This window comes from Chelonia mydas, chromosome 3 (genome assembly GCF_015237465.2).
Source record: "Chelonia mydas isolate rCheMyd1 chromosome 3, rCheMyd1.pri.v2, whole genome shotgun sequence".
In the NCBI taxonomy this organism is placed as follows: domain Eukaryota; kingdom Metazoa; phylum Chordata; order Testudines; family Cheloniidae; genus Chelonia; species Chelonia mydas.
In genome coordinates this window covers 81,832,938-81,855,334 of record NC_057851.1, presented here as the reverse complement: position 1 = coordinate 81,855,334, position 22,397 = coordinate 81,832,938, and the positions used below count along the sequence as shown (strand labels likewise).

At 44.7% G+C, this 22,397-nt stretch overlaps 1 protein-coding gene across 1 annotated transcript in view; it reads left to right on the top strand.

The window, feature by feature from the left end:
• The first annotated feature begins 1,535 nt into the window (after nt 1–1,535).
• METTL24 (methyltransferase like 24) overlaps nt 1,536–22,397 on the top strand; it is an 86,676-nt gene continuing 65,814 nt past the window's right edge. Inside the window, exon 1 of the mRNA XM_027819843.3 lies at nt 1,536–2,351. Coding sequence (XP_027675644.2) covers nt 1,995–2,351 — 357 coding nt within the window. The 5' untranslated portion in view covers nt 1,536–1,994. The remainder of the gene's footprint in view (nt 2,352–22,397) is intronic.

Here is a 22,397-nt window from a genome sequence, read left to right as displayed (position 1 = left end):
AACTGGGTCGCCAGAAAAAAAGTTTGAAAACTACTGGTGTAAGCAAGCAGTTAACTCCTAGCTTGTTTGAAAATAAGGAAGGCCTCTTTATAGCAATTCTCTTTTGGTAACATCTGAAGTTTCAAAAAATTGTCATGAGTTCAAACTGGCACATTATTAATGACTAAAAAGAACAAAGACTCTTCAGATTTAAAATTTCTGTGCTACTCCCACATTACACTGTAGGATAGTAATTATCAGCTTTTTCCATACCAGGAACACCCCAGGACTCTCTCCCCAACTAGCCATCTAGCCAGGACCCCTCTCCCATTAAGCAATATGGTTAGCAAACAACTTGAACCTCCTGCCAGCTATTTGGGTCGCCCCCAAGTTGAAACCCCTGCTATATCTCAGCCACAGGTGTATACAACAACCAAGCTATTCTCAAATGTCTGTAAAATGGAATAGAAATGAGGCTATTAAATTTGTTCCTCAGAATTTTACTTTCTGAGACAGACTTAATACAAAACGTACATATTTTTCATTTGTTCCTTACCCTTCGTTTACACAATACCATTCTTTCCCATCTAGATTGGCTTTGCCCTTTCCCCAAGACAAAAGGGATTTTGTTGAATTTCAGTAGCAAGTGTTTTGCTCAGCTACCTTTGGTGGCAATAAGTGTAAGTTAATATCTCTGGTAAGTACTCCTTCATTTCAGCAAACACTGTTGGCTGCTTGCCAGCCATCTCTGAAATGACTGAGGCTGGATCATGCATCTTTGAATTTTGCATTTTAAAAAATCAATGACAACACAACAGTTTTGTAAATGTTCTTCCCATCTTAACACTGTCTTGGTTTAGTACAAGTCTCCACCAAAACAATCGTTCTTCCACATGCCCCTGACAAAACATATTCTACTTTCGTTTTAAACATATGACAAAAATATTAAGGACAATTGCTGTTGACAAGATAACCACGAAAACAACAAGGAGTCCGGTGGCAGCTTAAAGACGAACAGATTTATTTGAGCATAAGCTTTCGTGGGTAAAAAACCACTTCTTCAGATGCATGGAGTCAAAATTACAGATGCAGGCATTATTATACTGACACATGAAGAGAAGGGAGTTACCTCACAAGTGGAAAACCAGTACTGACAGGGCCAATTCGATCAGGGTGGATGTAGTCCACTCCCAATAATTGAGGAGGAGGTGTCAATTCCAGGAGAGGCAAAACTGCTTTTGTAATGAGCCAGCCCCTCCCAGTGCCTACTCAAGCCCAAATTAATGGTGTTAAATTTGCAAATGAATTTTAGTTCTGCAGTTTCTCTTTGAAGGCTGTTTCTGAAGTTTTTTTTGTTGCAGGATGGCTACTTTCAAATCTGTTACAGACTGCCCAGGGAGATGGAAGCGTTCTCCCACTGGGTTTTGTATGTTACCATTCCTGATGTCCGGTAACCACCGTGATAGTCTAATGACAAAATAAGGAGGAGGGGGACAAACTTGTCAGCCGCTCCTCTGCCCGGGGACACGCGTCTCGGCGAGCTGAGAGCGAGGCTTGCCCCCCTCACAAGGGAACACCGAACTATTCGGGCGCTGACTGAAGTTCGCTATCCAGGGAGAAGCGCGCACCGAGCAGAGCAGACCGGCCGGGCCACCGCGGCACGGCTCTTAGCACAGAGAGGGGCTCGCTGAGCTCCCCTTCAGCCAGGTCACACCCCCATCCCGGGGGAGCGTCAGGCTGGGTGTGGTTGGTGTCCGCGCCGGCCGCAGCCCCTTTGCACAGCCCGCCCGTGCTGGCTGGCTGGCTGCCGCGGGGCTCCGGCTCTGCCCCGGGGGAGCGCCGCTCGGCCGCCTGCCTTTCCCAGCGCCCCGGCTCTCGCCTGGGACCCCCCCGCCCCGCCGGCCGGGCGCCCAGCCCACGGGCTGTGCCGGCGGCGGCAGCAGGCTCCCGCTCCCAGGGACTCGCCCGCCCAGTCAGCGGGCCATGAGCCCGGGCGCGGCCGCTGCAGCGGGGCGATGGTGCCCAAGGAGAAGCCGCTGTGGAAGGGCTTCGCGTTCCGCCTCTGCCTGCTCTCGGCCGGGCTCTTCCTCTGCCTGCAGCTGGGGCTGAGGCGCTCCCGGGCCCCGGCGGAGAAGGCGGGAGCCGCTGCGGCCCGGGCTCTGCCCGCCCGGGGCACCGAGCGGCGCCTCGGGCCGGTGCCGGCCCGCAGCAGCCGCAAGGGCAGCGCGGAGGCGCACCTGGGGCCGGGGGCGGGGCGGCCGGAGGCGGCGAGCGCCAGCAGGAGGCGGGTGACCTACCTGAGAAGCAGCCGCAGAAGGAGCTCGGAGCCCGCCTGCTGCCCCCTGCAGTCCCTGGGCAGCAGCCGCAGGAAGGTAGGGCCCGGGCGGGGGGGGCGGGGACATGACACGGGCATCGCCATATCACAACATGACACCCCCTCCCCATGCCGAAGGGCCATAAAATCTAGCTAGTCTAAGGCCGGCGCCTGCAAATGGCTCTGCCCGCACGGGTGGTCGGGACCCGCGGGGCTTGGCTCCTACCTCTGATGTGGGGACGCTCTCCGCCTCCCCACCTCGCTGCTGGTGCTGAGCCCAGGGGGCGCTCAGTAGGATGACCATATTTCCCAAAGGGAAAAGGGGACACCACATGGAGCTGGCCCCAGCCGCTTGTCCTGGGCTTTGGAGGGGAAGTTGGGGGAGGGATCGTTCAGTGGTTTGCACATTGGCCTGCTAAACCCAGGGTTGTGAGTTCAATCCTTGAGGGGGCCATTTAGGGATCTGGGGCAAAAATTGGGCATTGGTCCTGCTTTGAGTAGATCCCTTTCAACACTGATAGTCTATGATAAGTTTGGCTCCATATCTGACCTCTGTGGCTATGATGCTAAAAGAGCCATGCAGACCTTCCTGCCCAGGCTCTGAGTGGAGGGTTTCAGAGCCTGAGCCTGAATGCATCTACACAGCGACTTTTAATGCAGTAGTGAGCTCGAATCTTTACACCTGGGCTCCGAGACTAGCTTTGGGGTTTTGTTTGTTGTTTGCTATATAGACAGAGGTACCCTTTGAGGGAAGTGTAGAACTACCAGGATCTTTTCTTGATACTCCAGCAGGCCAGGGAAGAGGATGGAGAAATTGGGTAATTCCCTCTTCCCTTATGCCCACCACATCCAGGAATGAAGGAAGTAAAAGAAGCACATTTTGCCACAACATGGTGACTTTGAGATTTTCTCATGTGGTGTGGTGATGGCATCATGTTACATCAGTTTGCAATGTTGCCAGCTTTTGCAATTTTATTATCAAGTGTTGTAATATTTGGTGTGTTGTCTTAAATCCCCAGCTCCTGATTAGGGGAGATCCATAGCTTTTTTTCAAAAAGAAAGTATATTTTTAACCTTAGTAGTTGCAGGTAAAAACTTTAAATCCTAAGTGTACCTTTAAAAGCTCAAAAGTTAGTAGACAAATACAAAGAGCTCCAATTTATAATTTTTAGGTCAGTCTAATTATTTCTGGGAGGCTTGACTCATGACTTTTGAATACTTGGGGTTGGCACTGTATGTGTTGGTGTTGTGTTGTGATGACACTTCACACCACAAGCACTTTGGGATACAGTGCTGTTATTTTGTGTTGCTGTAAGTTCATTTGAAAGTGAAGTGACTGAAGTTCATGGTCCATGTCTGCATTAAAGAACTGAACTGTTTCCAGTTGAACTGGTGCAATAGAATTGGTTTAAACATAAATAGCTTTATATGTCCACTCAAGGAATATGGATGCATACATTAAAATTTTGCAGTTTCCCCGTTTATCAACACTAGCGCTGTTCTAAACCATTATAATTGCACTGCTCTGAGCTAACAATTTCTGGCATGTCTCCCAGATGTAGTAATTCTAAAGATTTTTAAAGGCTTCTGGTTCATTGTGGCATGGTAGTGTGAGGACTATTTGAACTGTTTGTGCTCTTACATTCGTGGTACTGGTCCACACTGTCACTGAGCCACTGAAATGACCTCATGATCATCTACCTAAAGTACAGTATGCTTCATTTATTGGGATGCTCTTCATCATGCTACTCCCTCTACTGAGACTACTCCCAGGAAATCAAGTTAACCTAATGAAAGAGAATGGTAAAGACTGAGGCTCTGTCAGGGAAAATAGTAACCAAAAAATCACATAGGGTTTGTCCACATACACACAATTTGTACTACTTATCTATGCTGGCAAAATTGGGATGGTACAATCCCCGCAGTGTGGATACAGATATTCCATTATAAGCATTTTTGGAGTGGTGTTGTAGCTGTGTTGGTCCTGTGCTGGCGACCTAAGAAAGAGCTCTGTGAATCTCAAACGCTTGTCCCTTCCACCAAGTGAAGCTGATCCAATAAAAGATATTACCTCACTCACCTTGTTTCTCACATACTGGCATAGTTTATTCCTATATGGGAAGGGGAATAAACACGATTGGGATAAGGCATCTTTGTATTGGTATAATACACAAGCTACGTCTTCACTAGAAATGTAAAATCCTAGTGAGGACAAGGCAGTTTGTAGTCTTTACATGAGTTATAGGTTGAGTTAAAGACTATAGGGGAGCTTAGTCTTTAACTTGATCTGCTAACACATGTTGAAATTACATTGTATTCACTAGGATTTTACATTGAGTTAGTTAACTTCAGATAGTTCAAATAAAGAACACATCTTTAGCCCCTAGTGAAGGCAAGGCCTAGGGATTTGTATAGGTATAACTATTTTGGTTAACTGAAATAATTATACATATTATAGTTACATGTACAAAATTTATATGTAAACTAGGCCTTAATGGGACACATGTAGCCATTGCCTATTGATTAAGCAGTACTTAGATGTTAAATAGCTCTGAAATGCTAGTCATTTTAATAAGAAAAAATAAAGTAGAAATTGAGTGAATCATTTTTATTTTTCACCATGTTATATTTTATTTCATTTAAAGACTTTTCAGACCATTTTAAGAGAAGAAACAGTCTCTTAATTAATACTTTATGGCTTCTGCCTGCTCCTTTGGAGCAAGAAAGTAGCTAGACCAGCACTGGCAGCCAGGCTCATGAGCATCCATAGTGCTTTGGGGAGGTGAGGGGAGGGCAGGGCAGGGCAAAAGAACAGTGCAGAGGGACTGGGTCTCAATACAGATCTCCAAGGATCCACCAGGATGGATGTATTTCACTGTGGATCTTGCAAGCCATCATGCCATGTGTCCTCTGCATGTCTACAACCCCCTTCTTATCCATGGCAAGGTTAAGACCTTTAACTGTATAGTGTACTGCACAGATATTTCTTTTGGAGGGCATTACAATATATGATCTACAAGCAGTGCAACAAAATATTACTGAATATAATTTTTCCATAGATGTTGGGGGATAGCCTACTCTGCTGCCTATTAAACAAATTACACAGAATCATAGAAGATAAGGGTTGGAAGAGACCTCAGGAGGTCATCTAGTCCAACCCACTGCTTAAATCAGGACCATCCCCATCTAAATCATCCCAGCCAGGGCTTTGCCAAGCCGGGCCTTAAAAACCTCTAAGGATGGAGATTCCACCACCTCCCTAGGTAACCCATTCCAGTGCTTCATCACCCTCCTAGTGAAATAGTTTTTCCTAATATCCAGCCTAGACCTCCCCCATTGCAACTTCAGACCATTGCTTCTTGTTCTGTCATCTGCCACCACTGAGAACAGCCGAGCTCCATCCTCTTTGTAACCCCCGCTTCAGGTAGTAAAAGGCTGCTATTAAATCCTCTCTCACTCTTCTCTTCTGTAGACTTAATAAGTCCAGTTCCCTCAGCCTCTCCTCATAAGCCATGTGCCCCAGCCCCCTCATCATTTTTGTTGCCCTAGGCAGAAACACTACAGAATAAAACACTGCAGAATAATTTACATGATCAGTACTTTTAAGGGTCATGTTCACAAACAGTTGTCTTCATATTTTTGTGCTTGATAATAATGTAGTTTTGTTTGTGAACAAACTCACAGGGCATTTGTCTGGGATTTTACCTAGAAACAAATGAACAAAAATTCCAAAAGAAGATGAGAAAGTCTAAGATCCATTCATCAATCCATGACTCCTATCCTTTCAATTCCAGGAAATTGATTGTGTGATTGCACACTTTTTGTGATCAGTGGCACAACAGTAAGATTGGGAAGAATGACACTAAAGACAGTGTGAAAGTTTATACCCTAAATAAATTTGGAAGAATTAGATTTTCATCTGTAAATATTAGTTTCACTGTACATATATAAACCAATGAAAAAATATTTCCATCTATGATAATTGAAATGTACAGATAGGCTAAAGAAGAAAAATGCTGCTTGAGAACTTATTAGAGTTTGAATAAAGAATATTTACTTTGTGTATTTTGATAGTTTGTGTTTTATCAGTTATAAAGCTTTAACTTTTTGAATCTTAATGTCTACTATCATTAACTAATTATTGTCTGACCCCCCCATAATATCCTGCAAATGTAGAAATGTAAATAGATAAAAATAAAAAAGCTTACCATCAAAATTATACAAAAATTAAAACTAAATTCTGCCGAGCCTAACCATAAAAGAGTACAAGTGTAAGTACATTCCTCAGCCCTGGTCTACACTAAGAGTTGAGGTTGAATTTAGCAGTGTTAAATTGATTTAACCCTGCACACATCCACACGACAAAGCCCTATTTTCGACTTAAAGGGCTCTTAAAATCAAGTTCCTTACTCCACCCCCACAAGGGGATTAGCGCTGAAATCGGCCTTGCCGGTTCGAATTTGGGGTACTGTGGACGCAATTAGATGGTATTGGCCCCAGGAGCTATCCCAGAGTGCTCCATTGTGACCGCTCTGGACAGCACTCTCAACTCAGATGCACTGGCCAGGTAGACAGGAAAAGGCCCGCGAACTTTTGAATTTCAGTTTCCTGTTTGGCCAGCGTGGCAAGCTGAAGGTGAGTGCAGAGCTCATCAGCAGAGGTGACCATGCAGAGCTCATCACAGAGGTGACCATGATGGAGTCCCAGAATTGCAAAAGAGCTCCAGCCTGGACCGAACGGGAGGTACGGGATCTGATTGCTGTATGGGGAGAGGAATCCGTGCTATCAGAACTCCGTTCCAGTTTTCAAAATGCCAAAACATTTGTCAAAATCTCCCAAGGCATGAAGGACAGAGGCCATAACAGGGACCCGAAGCAGTGCCACGTGAAACTTAAGGAGCTGAGGCAAGTCTACCAGAAAACCAGAGAGGCAAACGGCCGTTCCGGGTCAGAGCGCAAAACATGCTGCTTCTATGATGAGCTGCATGCCATTTTAGGGGGTTGAGCCACCACTACCCCAGCCGTGTTGTTCGACTCCTTCAATGGACATGGAGGCAACATGGAAGAGGTTTTGGGGATGAGGAAGATGATGATGATAATGATGAGGTTGTAGATAGCTCACAGCAAGCAAGCGGAGAAACCGGTTTTCCCAACAGCCAGGAACTGTTTCTCACCCTGGACCTGGAGCCAGTACCTCCCAAACCTACCCAAGGCTGCCTCCCGGACCCGCCAGGTGGAGAAGGGACCTCTGGTGAGTGTACCTTTTAAAATACTATACATGGTTTAAAAGCAAGCATGTTTAATGATTAATTTGCCCTGGCATTCGCGGCTCTCCTGGATGTACTCCCAAAGCCTTTGCAAAAGGTTTCTGGGGAGGGCAGCCTTATTCCATCCACCATGGTAGGACACTTTACCACTCCAGGCCAGAAGCACGTAGTCGGGAATCATTGTAGAACAAAGCATTGCAGTGTATGTTTGCTGGCATTCAAACAACACCCGTTCTTTATCTCTCTGTGTTATCCTCAGAAGAGTGATATCATTCACAGTCACCTGGTTGAATTGGGTGCTTTTCTTAAGGGGACATTCAGTGGTGCCCGTTCCTGCTGGGCTGTTTGCCTATGGCTGAACAGAAATGTTCCCCGCTGTTAGTCACGGTGTGGGGTGAGGGGCTAGCCACGTGGTGGGGGGAGGCAAAATGCAACCTTGAAATGAAAGCACATGTGCTATGTATGTAATGTTAACAGCAAGGTTTACTGTGAAAGAGTGTACCCATTGTTCTATAAAATCTGTCTTTTTAAATACCACTGTCCCTTTTTTTTTCTCCACCAGCTGCATGTGTTTCAAGGATCACAGGATCTTCTCCTTCCCAGAGGCTAGCGAAAATCAGAATGCGAAAAAAACGCACTCATGATGAAATGGTCTCTGAGCTTATGCTGTCCTCCCACACTGACGGAGCACAGATGAATGCGTGGAGGCGGACAATGTCAGAGTGCAGGAAAGCACAAAATGACTGGGAGGAGAGGTGGCGGGCTGAAGAGAGTAAGTGGCGGGCTGAAGAGAGGGCTGAAGCTGAAAGGTGGCGGCAGTGTGATGAGAGGAGGCAGGATTCAATGCTGAGGCTGCTGGAGGATCAAAAAATATGCTCCAGCATATGGTTGAGCTGCAGGAAAGGCAGCTGGAACACAGACCGCCGCTACAGCCCCTGTGTAACCAACCGCCCTCCTCCCCAAGTTCCATAGCCTCCTTACCCAGATGCCCAAGAACGCGGTGGGGGCGCCTCTGGCCACCCAGCCACTCCACCCCAGAGGATTGCCCGAGCAGCAGAAGGCTGGTATTCAATAAGTTTTAAAGTTTTAAACTTTTAAAGTGCTGTGTGGCCTTGTCCTTCCCTCCTCCACCACCCCTCGAGGTGCTTCTCTCCTCCACCACCCCTCCTGGGCTACCTTGGCAGTTATCCCCTTATTTGTGTGATGAATTAATAAAGAATGCATGAATGTGAAGCAACAGTGACTTTATTGCCTCTGCAAGCGGTGATCGAAGGGAGGAGGGGAGGGTGGGTTAGCTTACAGGGAAGTAGAGTGAACCAAGGGGCGGGGGGTTTCATCAAGGAGAAACAAACAGAACTTTCACACTGTAGCCTGGCCAGTCATGAAACTGGTTTTCAAAGCTTCTCTGATGTGCACTGTGCCCTCCTGTGCTCTTCTAACTGCCCTGGTGTCTGGCTGCACGTAACCAGCGGTCAGGCGATTTGCCTCAACCTCCCACCCCGCCATAAACGTCTCCCCCTTACTCTCTCAGATATAGTGGAGCGCACAGCAAGCAATAATAACAGTGGGAATATTGGTTTCGCTGAGGTCTAACCGAGTCAGTAAACTGCGCCAGCAAGCTTTTAAATGTCAAAATGCACATTCTACCACCATTCTGCATTTGCTCAGCCCGTAGTTGAACAGCTCCTGACTACTATCCAGGCTGCTTGTGTATGGCTTCATGAGCCATGGAATTAAGGGGTAGGCTGGGTCCCCAAGGATAACTATAGGCATTTCAACATCCCCAGTGGTTATTTTCTGGTCTTGGAATAAAGTCCCTTCCTGCAGCTTTTGAAACAGACCAGAGTTCCTGAAGATGCGAGCGTCATGTACCTTTCCTGGCCATCCCACGTTGATGTTGGTGAAACGTCCCTTGTGATCCACCAGTGCTTGCAGCACTATTGCTTGTGGTTTATGTACTCGCCGGCTTGGTGCTCCAGTGCCAAGGTAGGGATATGGGTTTCGTCTATGGCCCCACCACAGTTAGGGAATCCCATTGCAGGAAAGCCATCCACTATGACCTGCACATTTCCCAGGGTCACTACCCTTGATATCAGCATATCTTTGATTGTTTTGGCTACTTGCATCACAGCAGCCCCCACAGTAGATTTGCCCACTCCAAGTTGGTAGCTGTCTGGCGTTGCAAGCTTCCACAGGGCTATTGTTACTCGCTTCTCAACTGTGAGAGCTGGCAATGATGTGCCAGGCTAAGTTTAAAATGACTTTCCTCATTCTTTTCAATTGTATTACACAACTAAAAGTTTCTGTTTAAAAAAGATGTTCCCAGCCTTTGGATTTGTTTTTATAGACTTTATGTCCAGGGTGTCTAGAGCAGGGGTGGGCAAACAGTTTGGCCCAAGGGCCACATCTGGGTTTGGAAATTGTGTTGCAGGCCATGAATGCTCACAAAATTGGGTGTTGGGGTGGGGGCTCCAGCTGGGGGTGCGGGCTCTGGGGTGTGGCTGGATATGAGGGGTTGGGGGTGCAGGAGGGTTCTCCGGGCTGGGACCAGTGGGTTCGGAGGGGGATCAGGGCTGGGGCAGGGGGTTGGGGCATGGGAGGGGGTCAGGAGTCCAGGCTCCAGGCGGTGCTTACCTCAAGCAGCTCCTGGAAGCAGCGGCATGTCCCCCGTCTGGCTTCTACACGGAGGCACGGCCAGGCGACTCTGCGTGCTGCCCCATCCACAGGCGCTGCCCCCACAGCTCCCATTGGCTTTAGTTCCCAGTCAATGGGAGCTGCGGGGGCAGTGCTTGGGGCAGGGGCAGCATGCGGAGCCCCCTTGCTGCCCCTACATGTAGGAGCTGGAGGGGTGGACATGCCACGGCTTCCGGGAGCTGCGCAGAGCCACGGCATGCACAGAGTGGGGCAAGCCCCTGATCCCGCTACCTGGCAGGAGCTCAAGGGCCAGATTAAAATGTCTGAAGGCTGGATGCGGCCCCCGGGCCGTAGTTTGCCCACCCCTGTTTTAGAGTGTATGGGTAGGCATCATTTTTAGTATTCTGTAAATCTGCTAAACATAAGTTTTTGATGTTAAAATTTTTCATGTGTTGATTTATGTGTATATTGTTTTTAAATTGTTTTCAGTTTTTTAAATCTCTGATATTAGTTGTACAAGTCACTTCTTTCTGTGCTTCAGTTTTCCCATCTCCAAACTGGGGATGATGATACAGTAACTCCTCACTTAAAGTCATCCCGGTTAATGTTGTTTTGTTGTTATGTTGCTGATCAATTAGGGAACATGCTCGTTTAAAGTTGTGCAATGCTCCCTTATAATGTCGTTTGGCAGCTGCCTGCTTTGTCCACTGCTTGCAGAAAGAGCAGCCCTTTGCAGCTAGCTGGTGGGGGCTTGGAACCAGGGTGGACCGGCAGCCGCCCTATCTACCCTCTGGTCCCCTAAGTTCCCTGTGGGGCAGCCGCCCAACAGCCTATCAATTGCTGGCAGTTCAGCTGTCCCTCCCCCGACTGCCATGTGCTGCTCCTGCCCTCTGCCTTGGAGCTGCTCCTGGGAGTCTCCTGCTTGCTGTGCAGGGTGGGGAGCAAAGAGGGGGGCTAATATCACGGTGTCTCCCTCCACCCTACTCCTGCCACCCGCTTACCCTATCTCCAAAGAGCAGTGGGGGGACACGACTGGGCTCAGGATGGAGGGAGCTTGCAGGCAGCAGCTGCTGTCTCAACTTCCTGATCTTAAAAGGCAGTGTACTTAGAGTGGGGTCAGCGTACTTAAAGGGGAAATGCACATCTCTCTCTCTCACACACACAGAGTGTGTGTCTCTGTCTCTGTCTGCCATGCTGTCTCCCCTCCCTCCATTCATGCTGCCTTGTAGAGTATGAGGCTACATTAACAACAATGTTTAACCCTTGAGGGCTCAGCTGAGTTCTAGTTCATCATTTAGCAGTAAGGCATTCCCTCGGAAATATCCCACCCTCTTCCACCCTCTGGCTTCACCACCACAACCAAGCTTCACAATCATCATTGCTGTGTACAGTATTAAATTGTTTGTTTAAAACTTATACTGTGTATACATATATATAATATAGTCTTTTGTCTGGTGAAAAAATTTTTCCTGGAACCTAACCCCCTCTATTTACATTAATTCGTATGGGGAAATTGGATTTGCTTAACATCATTTCGCTTAACGTTGCATTTTTCAGGAACATAACTACAATGTTAAGCAAGGAGTTACTGTACTGACCTCCTTTGTATAACACTTTGGATCTACTGCTGGAAAAGCACTATACAAGTGCTGGGTGGTATTATTATTATTTATTACATATTATTGGGCTGCTCCTGTTTCTGTTCAAGCCAGTGCTAACACTCTCATAGGAATCTTGGTTCTCTTGAAATCAGCCTAATCTCTCTGTTTAGCCATTTATAGTACACTCAATAATGTAATAGCTGAACACTTTTAGAATTGGGCCCTAACTTTTTATACTGATTTATTATTGTTTTCTCCCAGTTCCATACATTGTAATGTGAAAGCTGTTGAGATTTGAGAGTTGAAAAGGATGATCTTAAGAGTTTACAGTTATATAGGTTTTTGGGTTTTTTTTAAATTTGGAAGAATCCCCAAACATTTTATAAACTGAAACACAAGTCAGACACAGAGTTTATTCCAACTGCTTTATGGGTATCAGACATCAAAGTTCAGCAATTCACAGAATTGTTACACAACTATTTGGGGCTATGTCTTCACTAGAAATGCTGCTGCTGTGCTTCAGTATAGCCACTTGCTACAGAGACCGGAAGGATTCTCCTTCTGTCAGGCTAGTGCTGGCAACCCCAGTGTTTAGGTCGGCTTAGCAGGGTAGACCTAACTTCTTAGTGTAGACCTGGCCTAGGAGAGGAAGTATAGAATATACCTTAACCTTAAAAGTAGAGGCAAAGTCTAGGTAAAGTTAGAATATAAGTACCCAAATTGGAATTTGGCTAGGACACTGAGTTAAAATCCATACTGTTGTGAAAAGTGCAATGGTGTCTTTAATTACCACTGTGATGGGTTTGAGGCCCTTTAGGGTGTCACCTGATGTACTGGGATGCCACTGAGTCAGCCTATTCTACCCGGCCTTGCTGGGTTAGGCTCACAAGCCTCTTCCAGCCAAGCACACAGAGAGACAGAGATCCGCTCTGGAAAGATTCAGCCTTAGGGGCTTGCTCCAACACTCTGATGCCCACTCCCTTTAAGAGGTACAAACCCAAAGGTTTTATGAAATTCTCCCCCTCCCTCAATGTGAAGAGAGGTGTGCACACTTCCCCCCCCCCGTTAGAAATTACATAAACTGGATTATATTATAAAAAAGAATTAAGTTTATTAACTACCAAAGGTGGATTTTAAGTGAATATAAGAGATAACAGACAGAACAAAGCAGATTATTGAGCAAATAAACAAAGTATGCCAGCTAAGCTCAATATACTTAAGAAACAGGTTATAAAATGTACTTTCTTACCCTAAATGTTATTTTAGGCAGGTTGCAAAGTTTCTTTGGTTTAGAGTTCCAGTTATATTTCTTTTCAGACTGGACTCTTAACTCAGTCTGGACTCCCCACTTGCCCTCCCCTCAGGTGGCTTTAGCAGTCTTTCTTCTTGGGCAGACAGGCCATGGAGAGGAGTAGTCCCGTTTGCCTTCCTCCCCATCCTTAAATAAGATTAACATAAGGCGGGAATCCTTTGTTTCCCAAATTTGACACTCCGCCCGCACCCCTGTTCCCTTCCAGTGGAAAGTTAGAAGAAGTCTCAGGTAACGTTTAGTATCCGGTGACAAGACCACCTGACCGTAGTATCACAGCATCCATGAGTCAGTGGCAGTATGGAGTGTCCACAGGAAGGCCAAGCCTTTTCACAGTCCATTGTCCTCGCTGATGGGCCATCCGCCCTGTCTGGTTTTTCCATTGTTGTACTGAAGTGTTAGCAGTGGGTGTCACCCAAAGTAGCATAGTTGAAATACAGATACATAGTCAATATTCCTAACTTCAGATATAGAAATGATACAGCATACAAATTGGATAATCACATTCAATAAATTATAACCTTTCCAATGATAACTTACAAGACCCATCTTGCATAAAGTACATCTCAGTTATGTCATATTCATAACATAATCATATTTTCATAAAGAATATGAAGTGAAACGTCACAACCACAAATGGTCATGACTTCAGTTTAACACGTCAGTGGGAAGAACATCACTGACGCCATTTCCTTCAGCACTTGGGGGTCTGTTGTATTAATTACAAGGGTCAAAAGAGTTAATGTTAGACACTATCACTGTCTAACATAAAAACAGTGATACAAAGAGGTCTATTGTGTTGTTGTTTTTTAACATAGGCCTTAGTTTACTTGATTTTTTGGCAAACACTTGTAAGCGATTTTAAACTTGAAAGATTATTGATTAAACACAAGAAAGAAACTGAAACTGAGTGATTATGCAAAACAAACAATTAAAATTTTTAAGTCTCTCTCCTTTTGGAGGCAAAATATTAGTCTCTCATTTACAGAACAACCTTTCTTTAATTAAAAGGAAAGGATTAATTTTACTTTCAGTCTTGATGTGTAAAGGGTATTCATGTCTCCTGTTTCTAACAAATAGACACAAGGTGGAGGAAAGAGAGGATAGACAGGGTGGGAAAAATATGGCTTTTGTTGATATCTTTGGAACAGTGGATGGCTGGTTAGCCACAAATGGATTCTTTGGCTGGTTGGTCAACCGTTGCTTGGATCCCGGTTCGCTTTCTGGTCAGAACATCATCTGGTTGGATCTTTTACTCCTTAGACAGGGCAGGGTTGTGGCCATCTCATCTCACTGTGCTAATGCAGTGCATTTGATTTCAGGGTTTGATGAAAAGCTGAGAGAGAGAATATAGGAAGAAACAAATAGTGGGGCAGAAAGGAACACAACAGAGAAGGAGAGGCAAAACTGGATGTTATGTGTCTCAGTGGTACAGGCAATTAGTTTTTGATGGGCTGAGGACAAAATGTCATGATGATTTTCAGAATTTACAATTGAAAAACAAAGCTCTTTGAACAAGAGCAAAGCCAACTGGCCTTCTTCCTGGAAGAAAGTCTTTCGGTTTGGTCTTCTCCTTTTATCTTGCTGTCAGGAAGGAATCTTCCCCTAGGTTAGATTGGCAGAGACCCTGGGGGTTTTTCGTCTTCTTCAGGAGCATGAGGCAATGATGACTTGCAGATTTAAACTAGTGTAATTAGTGGATTCTCTGTAATTTGAAGTCTTTAAACCACGGTTTGAGGACTTCAGTAACTCAAGCCTTGTCTACACTGCCACTTATGGTGCTGCAACTTTCACCATTGTAAAATGGCAGTGTAGATAGAGCAACAGCACTGGGAGCTATTCCCCTCGTGGAGGTGGTTTTATTACAGCGCTGGGAGAGCTCTCTCCCAGTGCTGGAGCTGCGACTACACAACCACGTTAAAGCGCTGCCGTGGCACCGCTTTAACGTCGGCTGTGTAGACATATCCACAGCCAGAGGTTATGGGCCTATTACAGGAGGGGGTGGGCGAGATTCTGTGGCTTGCAGTGTGCAGGAGGTTAGACTAAATGATGGTGATAGTCCCTTCTGACCTTCAAGTCTATGAGACAAGATGAGATGAGCTGGGATGGAAAGTGAGATGAGAGAGAGAGAGAGAGAGAGAGAGCTAGATTAATTTATTTTTAAAGTCTCTTTTTAAGAAACCCCAAAAGGGGAAAAATAGGTGACATAGTTTTTCCCCTCATTATTTTGTCTACCAATTAGGCCTGATATTTTGGTTAATTAATTGTTTGGACTAATCCAGCTTCTTTGTATGGTTCTTTTGCACTTGTTTATCATATTGATTTGTTGAAAACAACTCAACTTATTTTTTTATGGTTAATTTTTAAGTACTCAAAGTACAGGTTATTGTAACATTTTACGAACTTTCACTTTTGAGCTTACAGTTAGGGTAAATTTTATAGGTTTAATAGTCACAACAAGTCTCCCATCCAAGTACTGATCTAACCCAAACTTGCTTATTATGTAAGATTTGCACAAGGATTACATAGCAAGCTAGTATGGTTTCAAGCCATTGGTATGTGGGAGGTAACTATGAGTGCCTTGGTTTTTGTTCAGATATTGTCAAACTAAAAGAGCAGGCTGAGGGAGATTATTGTGTTTGGAATAAAAGAAGGTACTTTTATTAATAGTTGTTTCAACAGCAAACAATCAAATCCCAAGACCACCAGACAAATCTGGTACCAAATTGATGCAGCTGTGTCAGTAAAAAATACAGAAGCACATGAATTCTTTTCAGAGTAATTATGCAAGAAAAATACTGACCTTGCTCTATATTTTAATGGCAAATAACATTTGTTTAATAGACCATAAAGAGTGAATGTAACATTGTTTCTGACAGTGATGTCACTTGTTAAATTACGAGGTAAATGATCTCCCAGTAACCTTGATTCTTACATGTTTTTTATTACTGAAAAAGATTCTTCCTTCATACATTTTTGGGAAGCATCTGGGGAATATTATCTTTCAGAAAGTCATTAAGGATTTATGTGATTTAATTATATCTAACAATATAATATATAGATTTATTCCAAATACATACTCCAGATTTCTTTTCAACATGCACAGGTTGTGGAATAAACTGTCCTAGATAGCCATGATGATGAAATTATTTTTATAAGGGATATAAGCCATCATGCTTAAAGGCATAAGCCAAACATTGAATGATAGATGGGTAAGTTTAGTTATTCCATAATCTTTCATTATGGGGATTGTTTCACCTTCCTATTGAAGTGTCTAGTTCTGGACACTGTCAGAGACAGGAGAGTGGGCTAAATGGACCACTAGTCTGATCCAAAATGCAGTTCTTATGTGTCTGTGTTAGGAGAGAAATACGTAATGACCCATTTCTCTTTTCAGCACATAACCCAAGAAGCTGAGCTGGGCAGATGTATGGGGGTGGGGAGAGAACAATGCTCCCTTTCTCCCATCTGCAGAATGGTTGCACAGCCAGTGGCTGAACTAGCCCTGTGTGCCCTCTAGGCATTCGCACTTTTGGCGGGGACCAGAGGATTCCTGCTGCAGTGGATTCTTTGCTTTCACCTCTTTTTTGCTGTTCCAAAAGCCCCTGCAGAGTAGGTCTCTATGCAAGGGCTCTATGGAGAGCAGGGCTCTACAGGTGCACAGCAGACCTGCACCACTTCTGCCACTCGGGGATCCTCTGAGGCCACAGAGGCAGGATTTTCCTCATATGAATAGTGACCTGTATTAGTTTTCAATTGCCACTGACCTACTCTGTAATAAAAGTGACATACGAATGCGGTAAAAGACTGGTCTTTAGTTTTTGGGCCCAGTCACATGGCCCATATTTACAAGTTATACTTCTGACACATGGCACAAGTCAGCATCCACTGTCTCCAGCGACCGCACACAACCAGCAGGTTGCATTGGTAGCTTGCAAACAACTTCACTGAGATCAGAATCCCACCTCTCCTGAATTTTACAGTCCTACTCAAAAATTCCCTTTGTATAACTTGCTAGAGGGGAGTAGGAGGAAAGAACAGATTTTGGCCATGTCGACACTACAGGCTTGTGCCAGCATAGCTCTGTTGGTCAGAGGTATCATCCCTGACTGACAGAACTGTGCCAATAAAAGCCCTAAGCATAAAGACAATTATACGTGCAAAACTGTGCTTTTGTCTGTATAGCTTATTTCACTCAGAGGGGCTGGAATAACCACCATCAGCAAAAGCCCCATTTTGCCAGTATAAGCTGTGTCCATACTAGAAGTGCTTTGGTGGTGTAGTGTACCAGTATAGCTGTACTGGCAAAGCACCTTATAAGGCTGTGTTTACACTGCCACTTTCAATGCTAAAATTTTAGTCGTTCAAGGGTGTGGAAACACCCCCCTCTCCCCCGAGCGACAAAAGTTTTAGCACTGAAAAGTGCCAGTATAGACAGCGCTTTATCTCCGGGAGCCGCACTCCCAGCGATAAAGCTACCGCCCCTCGTTCAGGGGTGAGCGACCATCCCTCGTTAGGGGGAGAGCTCTCCCCCAGCGATAAAGCGTGTTTACACTGCCCACGTTACAGCATTGCCACTGCTGCGCTGTGACGTGGGCAGTGTAGACATATCCTTAGTGTGGACATAGCCTGCATGACACCCCAGGGGCTTAAAGCTCTCTCGGAGAGTTTTTGGTTTCATCCTTTATCTCTGCAGTGCTCCGGAGTGCTTGCTCTTTCTTAGCATCTTGTCACATGCAGAGCAGGATTTAACTTTCCAGCTGCTAAGGCTTTCATTGAAGCTTGATCAGTTTTTCACCATTAACATTTACTCACCCAACCGTTTACTTGTCAGCATTTATGTATATATTTAAAATAACGTGAAACCCATGGCAGTCGATGGAGTCTGACAAATGTCATTGTCCAGAGGTTATGTTCAAATCTTGAAATCTGGAGAGCCAGATTAAGTGACCTGTGCACAGGAGTGCTCTCCTGGGATCTGGTGGTGGTGATGGACAGAATCTTCACAGGCATCTCCACAGAAGATACTGCAGCTAAGGTTACTTAGCCTCAGCATGCGATACTTCCCCTGAATTCAGCAGGGTCTGGCTAATGGATCTGTGTGTAGTTACTAATCCACCAACTGTATCTTAGCTCCAAAATGCCCTTTTCTGCTACATGGAGCTGTGCCCTGTGGTATGTGGGGCATGTGGTCTCTTTGCATTCTAACCTCCCTGCACAGTGGAACCACACTGGCTCTGTTCCGTGGACATTGTATGCTTACAGGTGGCGGAGGGGGCAGGATTTGTCCTGAAGAAATTATGAACATTTAACATAAAATGAATGCCGAGTTTGAGAAGTGAGAGATTTCCACAAAATGGGTATAGCTTTGTCAATGGCAGGCCAAGCTTCCCTACGCCACTTCACCTCAACCTTGCTTACCGATTGATCACCTTTATGAGTTGGGATAGTCCAGGCCTCATGCTTATTCAGGGCACGCTCCAACTCCCACTGAAATCCAACATCCTCATTGGAAGTTGAATCAGCCCCCAAATCCTCTGTCTGTTGAGTCTGCCGCAAAAAGCTGAAGTTGTGATGTGGACATCGGACAACAACTCCTTTTCACAAACACTGTCCAACAACTATCACATGGTAATGACTACCTGTCTGTAATGGCTTTGTTTGGATTCCAAGTGTTGACATATGGGTGAGAGTCTCTATGTCCCATTACCTATTTTTCAGGCCACATACTATGCTCTCTTACTTATAACTTAGACTACATGCTGCTTGGAATTCCATTCATACTGGATAGTCATTCAGTTTTCCACACCAGTGATGGTGACAGTGAATCATATAATCAGCTAGCAGTAAAACACTTGAGTAGATATACATCATGTTGCATTCACTTATTATAAAAACATCATCTAGAATCCTCCCAATGAGTTAAAATCTGAAGTAAAACAGATAATGAAGTTTAGTTGAACAATTGAAAAAGAACAAGGTTTGATTTATAATTTTGAGACAGTGTTATAGATTGTCTTAGAAGCTGTTAAATCATTCACTCTGTCATTATTTATGGTAGTTTCTTTATATAGAATGTGATTGGATGACTTGCTGGCCTTTTTCTGAGTAAGAGAATTTATTAGAATAATATAAGCCATGTGTACAAATGAGCTGAAGGCCCTGGGTAACAGATGAATACAATCTGTAATTTTGAATCCACCCTTATGGCAGTAATTCAGTCATATATATACTGGAAACAGTTGAAATGTTTCCCGCTGCATTCACAGTAGCTTACAGCATAATCAGTTGTAGGCTGCACTATCACGCATTCTTAGACAATAAACCTACTATGGCATACGTTGTACCAACAAGAAACGTTTGGATCGTTCATCATACCTATGTGCTCCAGGATTATTGTTTTCCCGTATTGGGAAATCTCCCTTTAAGAGTGTCCCCAGGGGGAGCTGCAGCTGGGTGGAGGGCTTAGTTGCCATGGACTGTAGAAGAGAATAGGGAGCCTCAGTACAAGGTCTGTAGATGGATGACTCTGTTTTGATCCCCTTAACTGTTCATTACTTTTGATTTCTAGACTCATGCCATAAAAAAGGAGTGCCTACCCTGTGTTCTATGCATCCGATGAAGTGAACTGTAGCTCACGAAAGCTTATGCTCAAATAAATTGGTTAGTCTCTAAGGTGCCACAAGTACTCCTTTTCTTTTTGCAAATACAGACTAACACGGCTGCTACTCTGAAACCTGTGTTCTATGTGCTTCTTGATACATTTTATAAAATGGACTATTCCTATAATCTCCCATGTCAAATAATGAACACATAACTGAGCAGCTGTTAACCTATATGCAAACTTACTGTGTTCCACCAGAGTCCCCGCAGTTCCTCATGGCCAGGGGAAATTGTCATTGCTGCCAGGGCCAGTTCTAGGGTGAGTGAGCAGGTCTTGACCTGGGTGCTGACAGCCAGGTGGTGCCAGACTACTGTGCCACCTGTCTTTTTTTTTTCTTCTTCTCTGCTCTGATTGATTGGTTGGCCATTTATGCTCCACTGATGATTGGTTGGCCGCCTTTCCCCCTTCCCCCTTTGCATCGCAGCTGGGAAGTGGGGTGTATGGGCGGCAGCACCAAAAACACTTTCTGCTCTGGCTGGCAAAATGGCTAGTGCTACTCCTTCTTGCAGCATGCTTTGAAGGTTGATAGAATAGAACTGTTTTGGACTGGGGTGCAGTGAGTTCAAAATCTGAGTTCCAAATTGACAATGCCCTGCCAGGTGAACCCTCTTTCTTATATGAGTTGTGCTGATCTTAACTGTAACAGTAGGGCATGGGGAGAGAGGTGAGCTTCCAGATAACTAGGTCTTGGGCCATTTAGGACTTTTAGGTCAAATCCAACATCTTAAATTCTAGCTTGTACTTGAGATCCAAAAGCACTGGTGTCATGTATTCCTGGAAAGATTTGCCCCATAACAAATTATGTGCACCAGTTTCCATTTACTGATAGATTTAAGATGTAGCCTCATGAAGAGGAAATTGCTGTAGTTCTTCTGGAGATAACAAAGGCATGGATGGCCGTTAGACTACGTGCTTACCTTTTATTTTCTTTGGTAACTATCTCTGACCTTTTGTGCCTACCACTTATAATCACTTAAAATCTATCTTTCTGTAGTTAATAACAGAAAACAGTGTTTTACCTAAGACAGTGTGTTTTGGTTGAAGTGCTTGGGAAATCTCACCTCAGTTTACAAAGTTTTACTCCTGAGGCATTCTGCACCAAAAAATTAAAAATTATGCACCAAAAAAAAAAAATTACGCACACAATATTTTAAAATTTTGCAAATTTTATTTGTCAAATAAATATGGAGGCTCCAGCATGGCACTGAGGAGCACAGGCCACTGGCTGCACAGAGGTGGGAGATCACTGTGCAGCTCCACCCCCGGGACACAGACTCAGCAATGAGGCTGCACCCAATCCTGACTCAGTGCAAGGACTAGCCTGCCCCAGAAACACCCCATTTTCCTAGTATGTCTAAGTGGAGTAATGCATGGACATGTGACTCGTCCATGTGACTCCAAGCACTATCTTGTCACCTGTGATTTTCCACTAGCTGTGTTGAGGGCTTTGTTCGAAACAATGGGTTTCCCTCCACATGGCAAAAGCTACAAAAGGCCCTGGAAACATCTCCATTTTGCCTCTTTCCTGCTCAAATCTCTGGACTATGGACTTATACTAATGGGAGCATTCTAACCAAGAGACTGAGGTCCTTTTAATGATTTGGAAGCAACCAGAGACTTAACTTAAACCAGCAGTTTATTCCATCACTGCTACAAGCCTAAACCAAAAACTTTGCAATTGTTGTATGTATTTGATTCCTTTAACCAATTTTAACTCTCACCTTTCTTTCTTTTTATGAATAAACCTTTAGATTTTAGATACTAAAGGATTGGCAACAGAGTGATTTTTGGGCAAGATCCGAGTTGTATGTTGACCTGGGTGTATGGCTGGTCCTTTGGGATCAGAAGAACCCTTTGGTTAATGAAACTGGTTTAAAGAGCCACTCATCTTTAAGTCTAGTGATTTGGTGGTGGTACGAGGACCAGAATGCCTAAGGAAACTGCTTTTATGACTTCTTGTTAGCCAGTGTGGTGAAACAGAAGTTTATTTTTGTTGCTGGTTTGGTATATCCCATGGAAGAATAACCTCCAGTTTTGGGGTGCATCTGCCCTATTTCTCAGCATTTTGTCCTGAATTTGGTATTCTCAGTTGTGACCCACGAAGGCACGGTTACACAAGCCTAAGAAAAGTAAGTGTATGTCTACACTGGAGCAAGGTAGATGTACCCATGTTAGGTCTGATCAAGTTAACATGCTAAATATAACAGTGTAGCTGTGGCTGCATGGGTGGTGATACAGGTTAGCCACCCCAAATAAAATCCCATCCAGGATACTAGATACATACTTGTGGTGGTTAGCTTGTCATGCTGCCTGTACAGCCATGGGTACGCTATTTTTAGCATGCTAGTCTTATCACAGCTAGTGCAGATATGTCTACCTGAGCTGGAAATTACATATCCTAAGACATATCCTAAGAATCAGTTTGACTTCCTGGCTGCCCCCTACTGAGTTGATGAAGCTATGGGATGTACTCCTGAGACGTACAATACAGCATAGGAAGTAATGGGTAATGAATGAATAAACTCATAGTGAACACAGTAAAATTTGTTAATCTAAGTGATAGTGTGTTGTAACTTTTTACCTTTCCCTCATCATTTCCTTGTGTCTCTTACATTTTCAAAGCAAGTAAA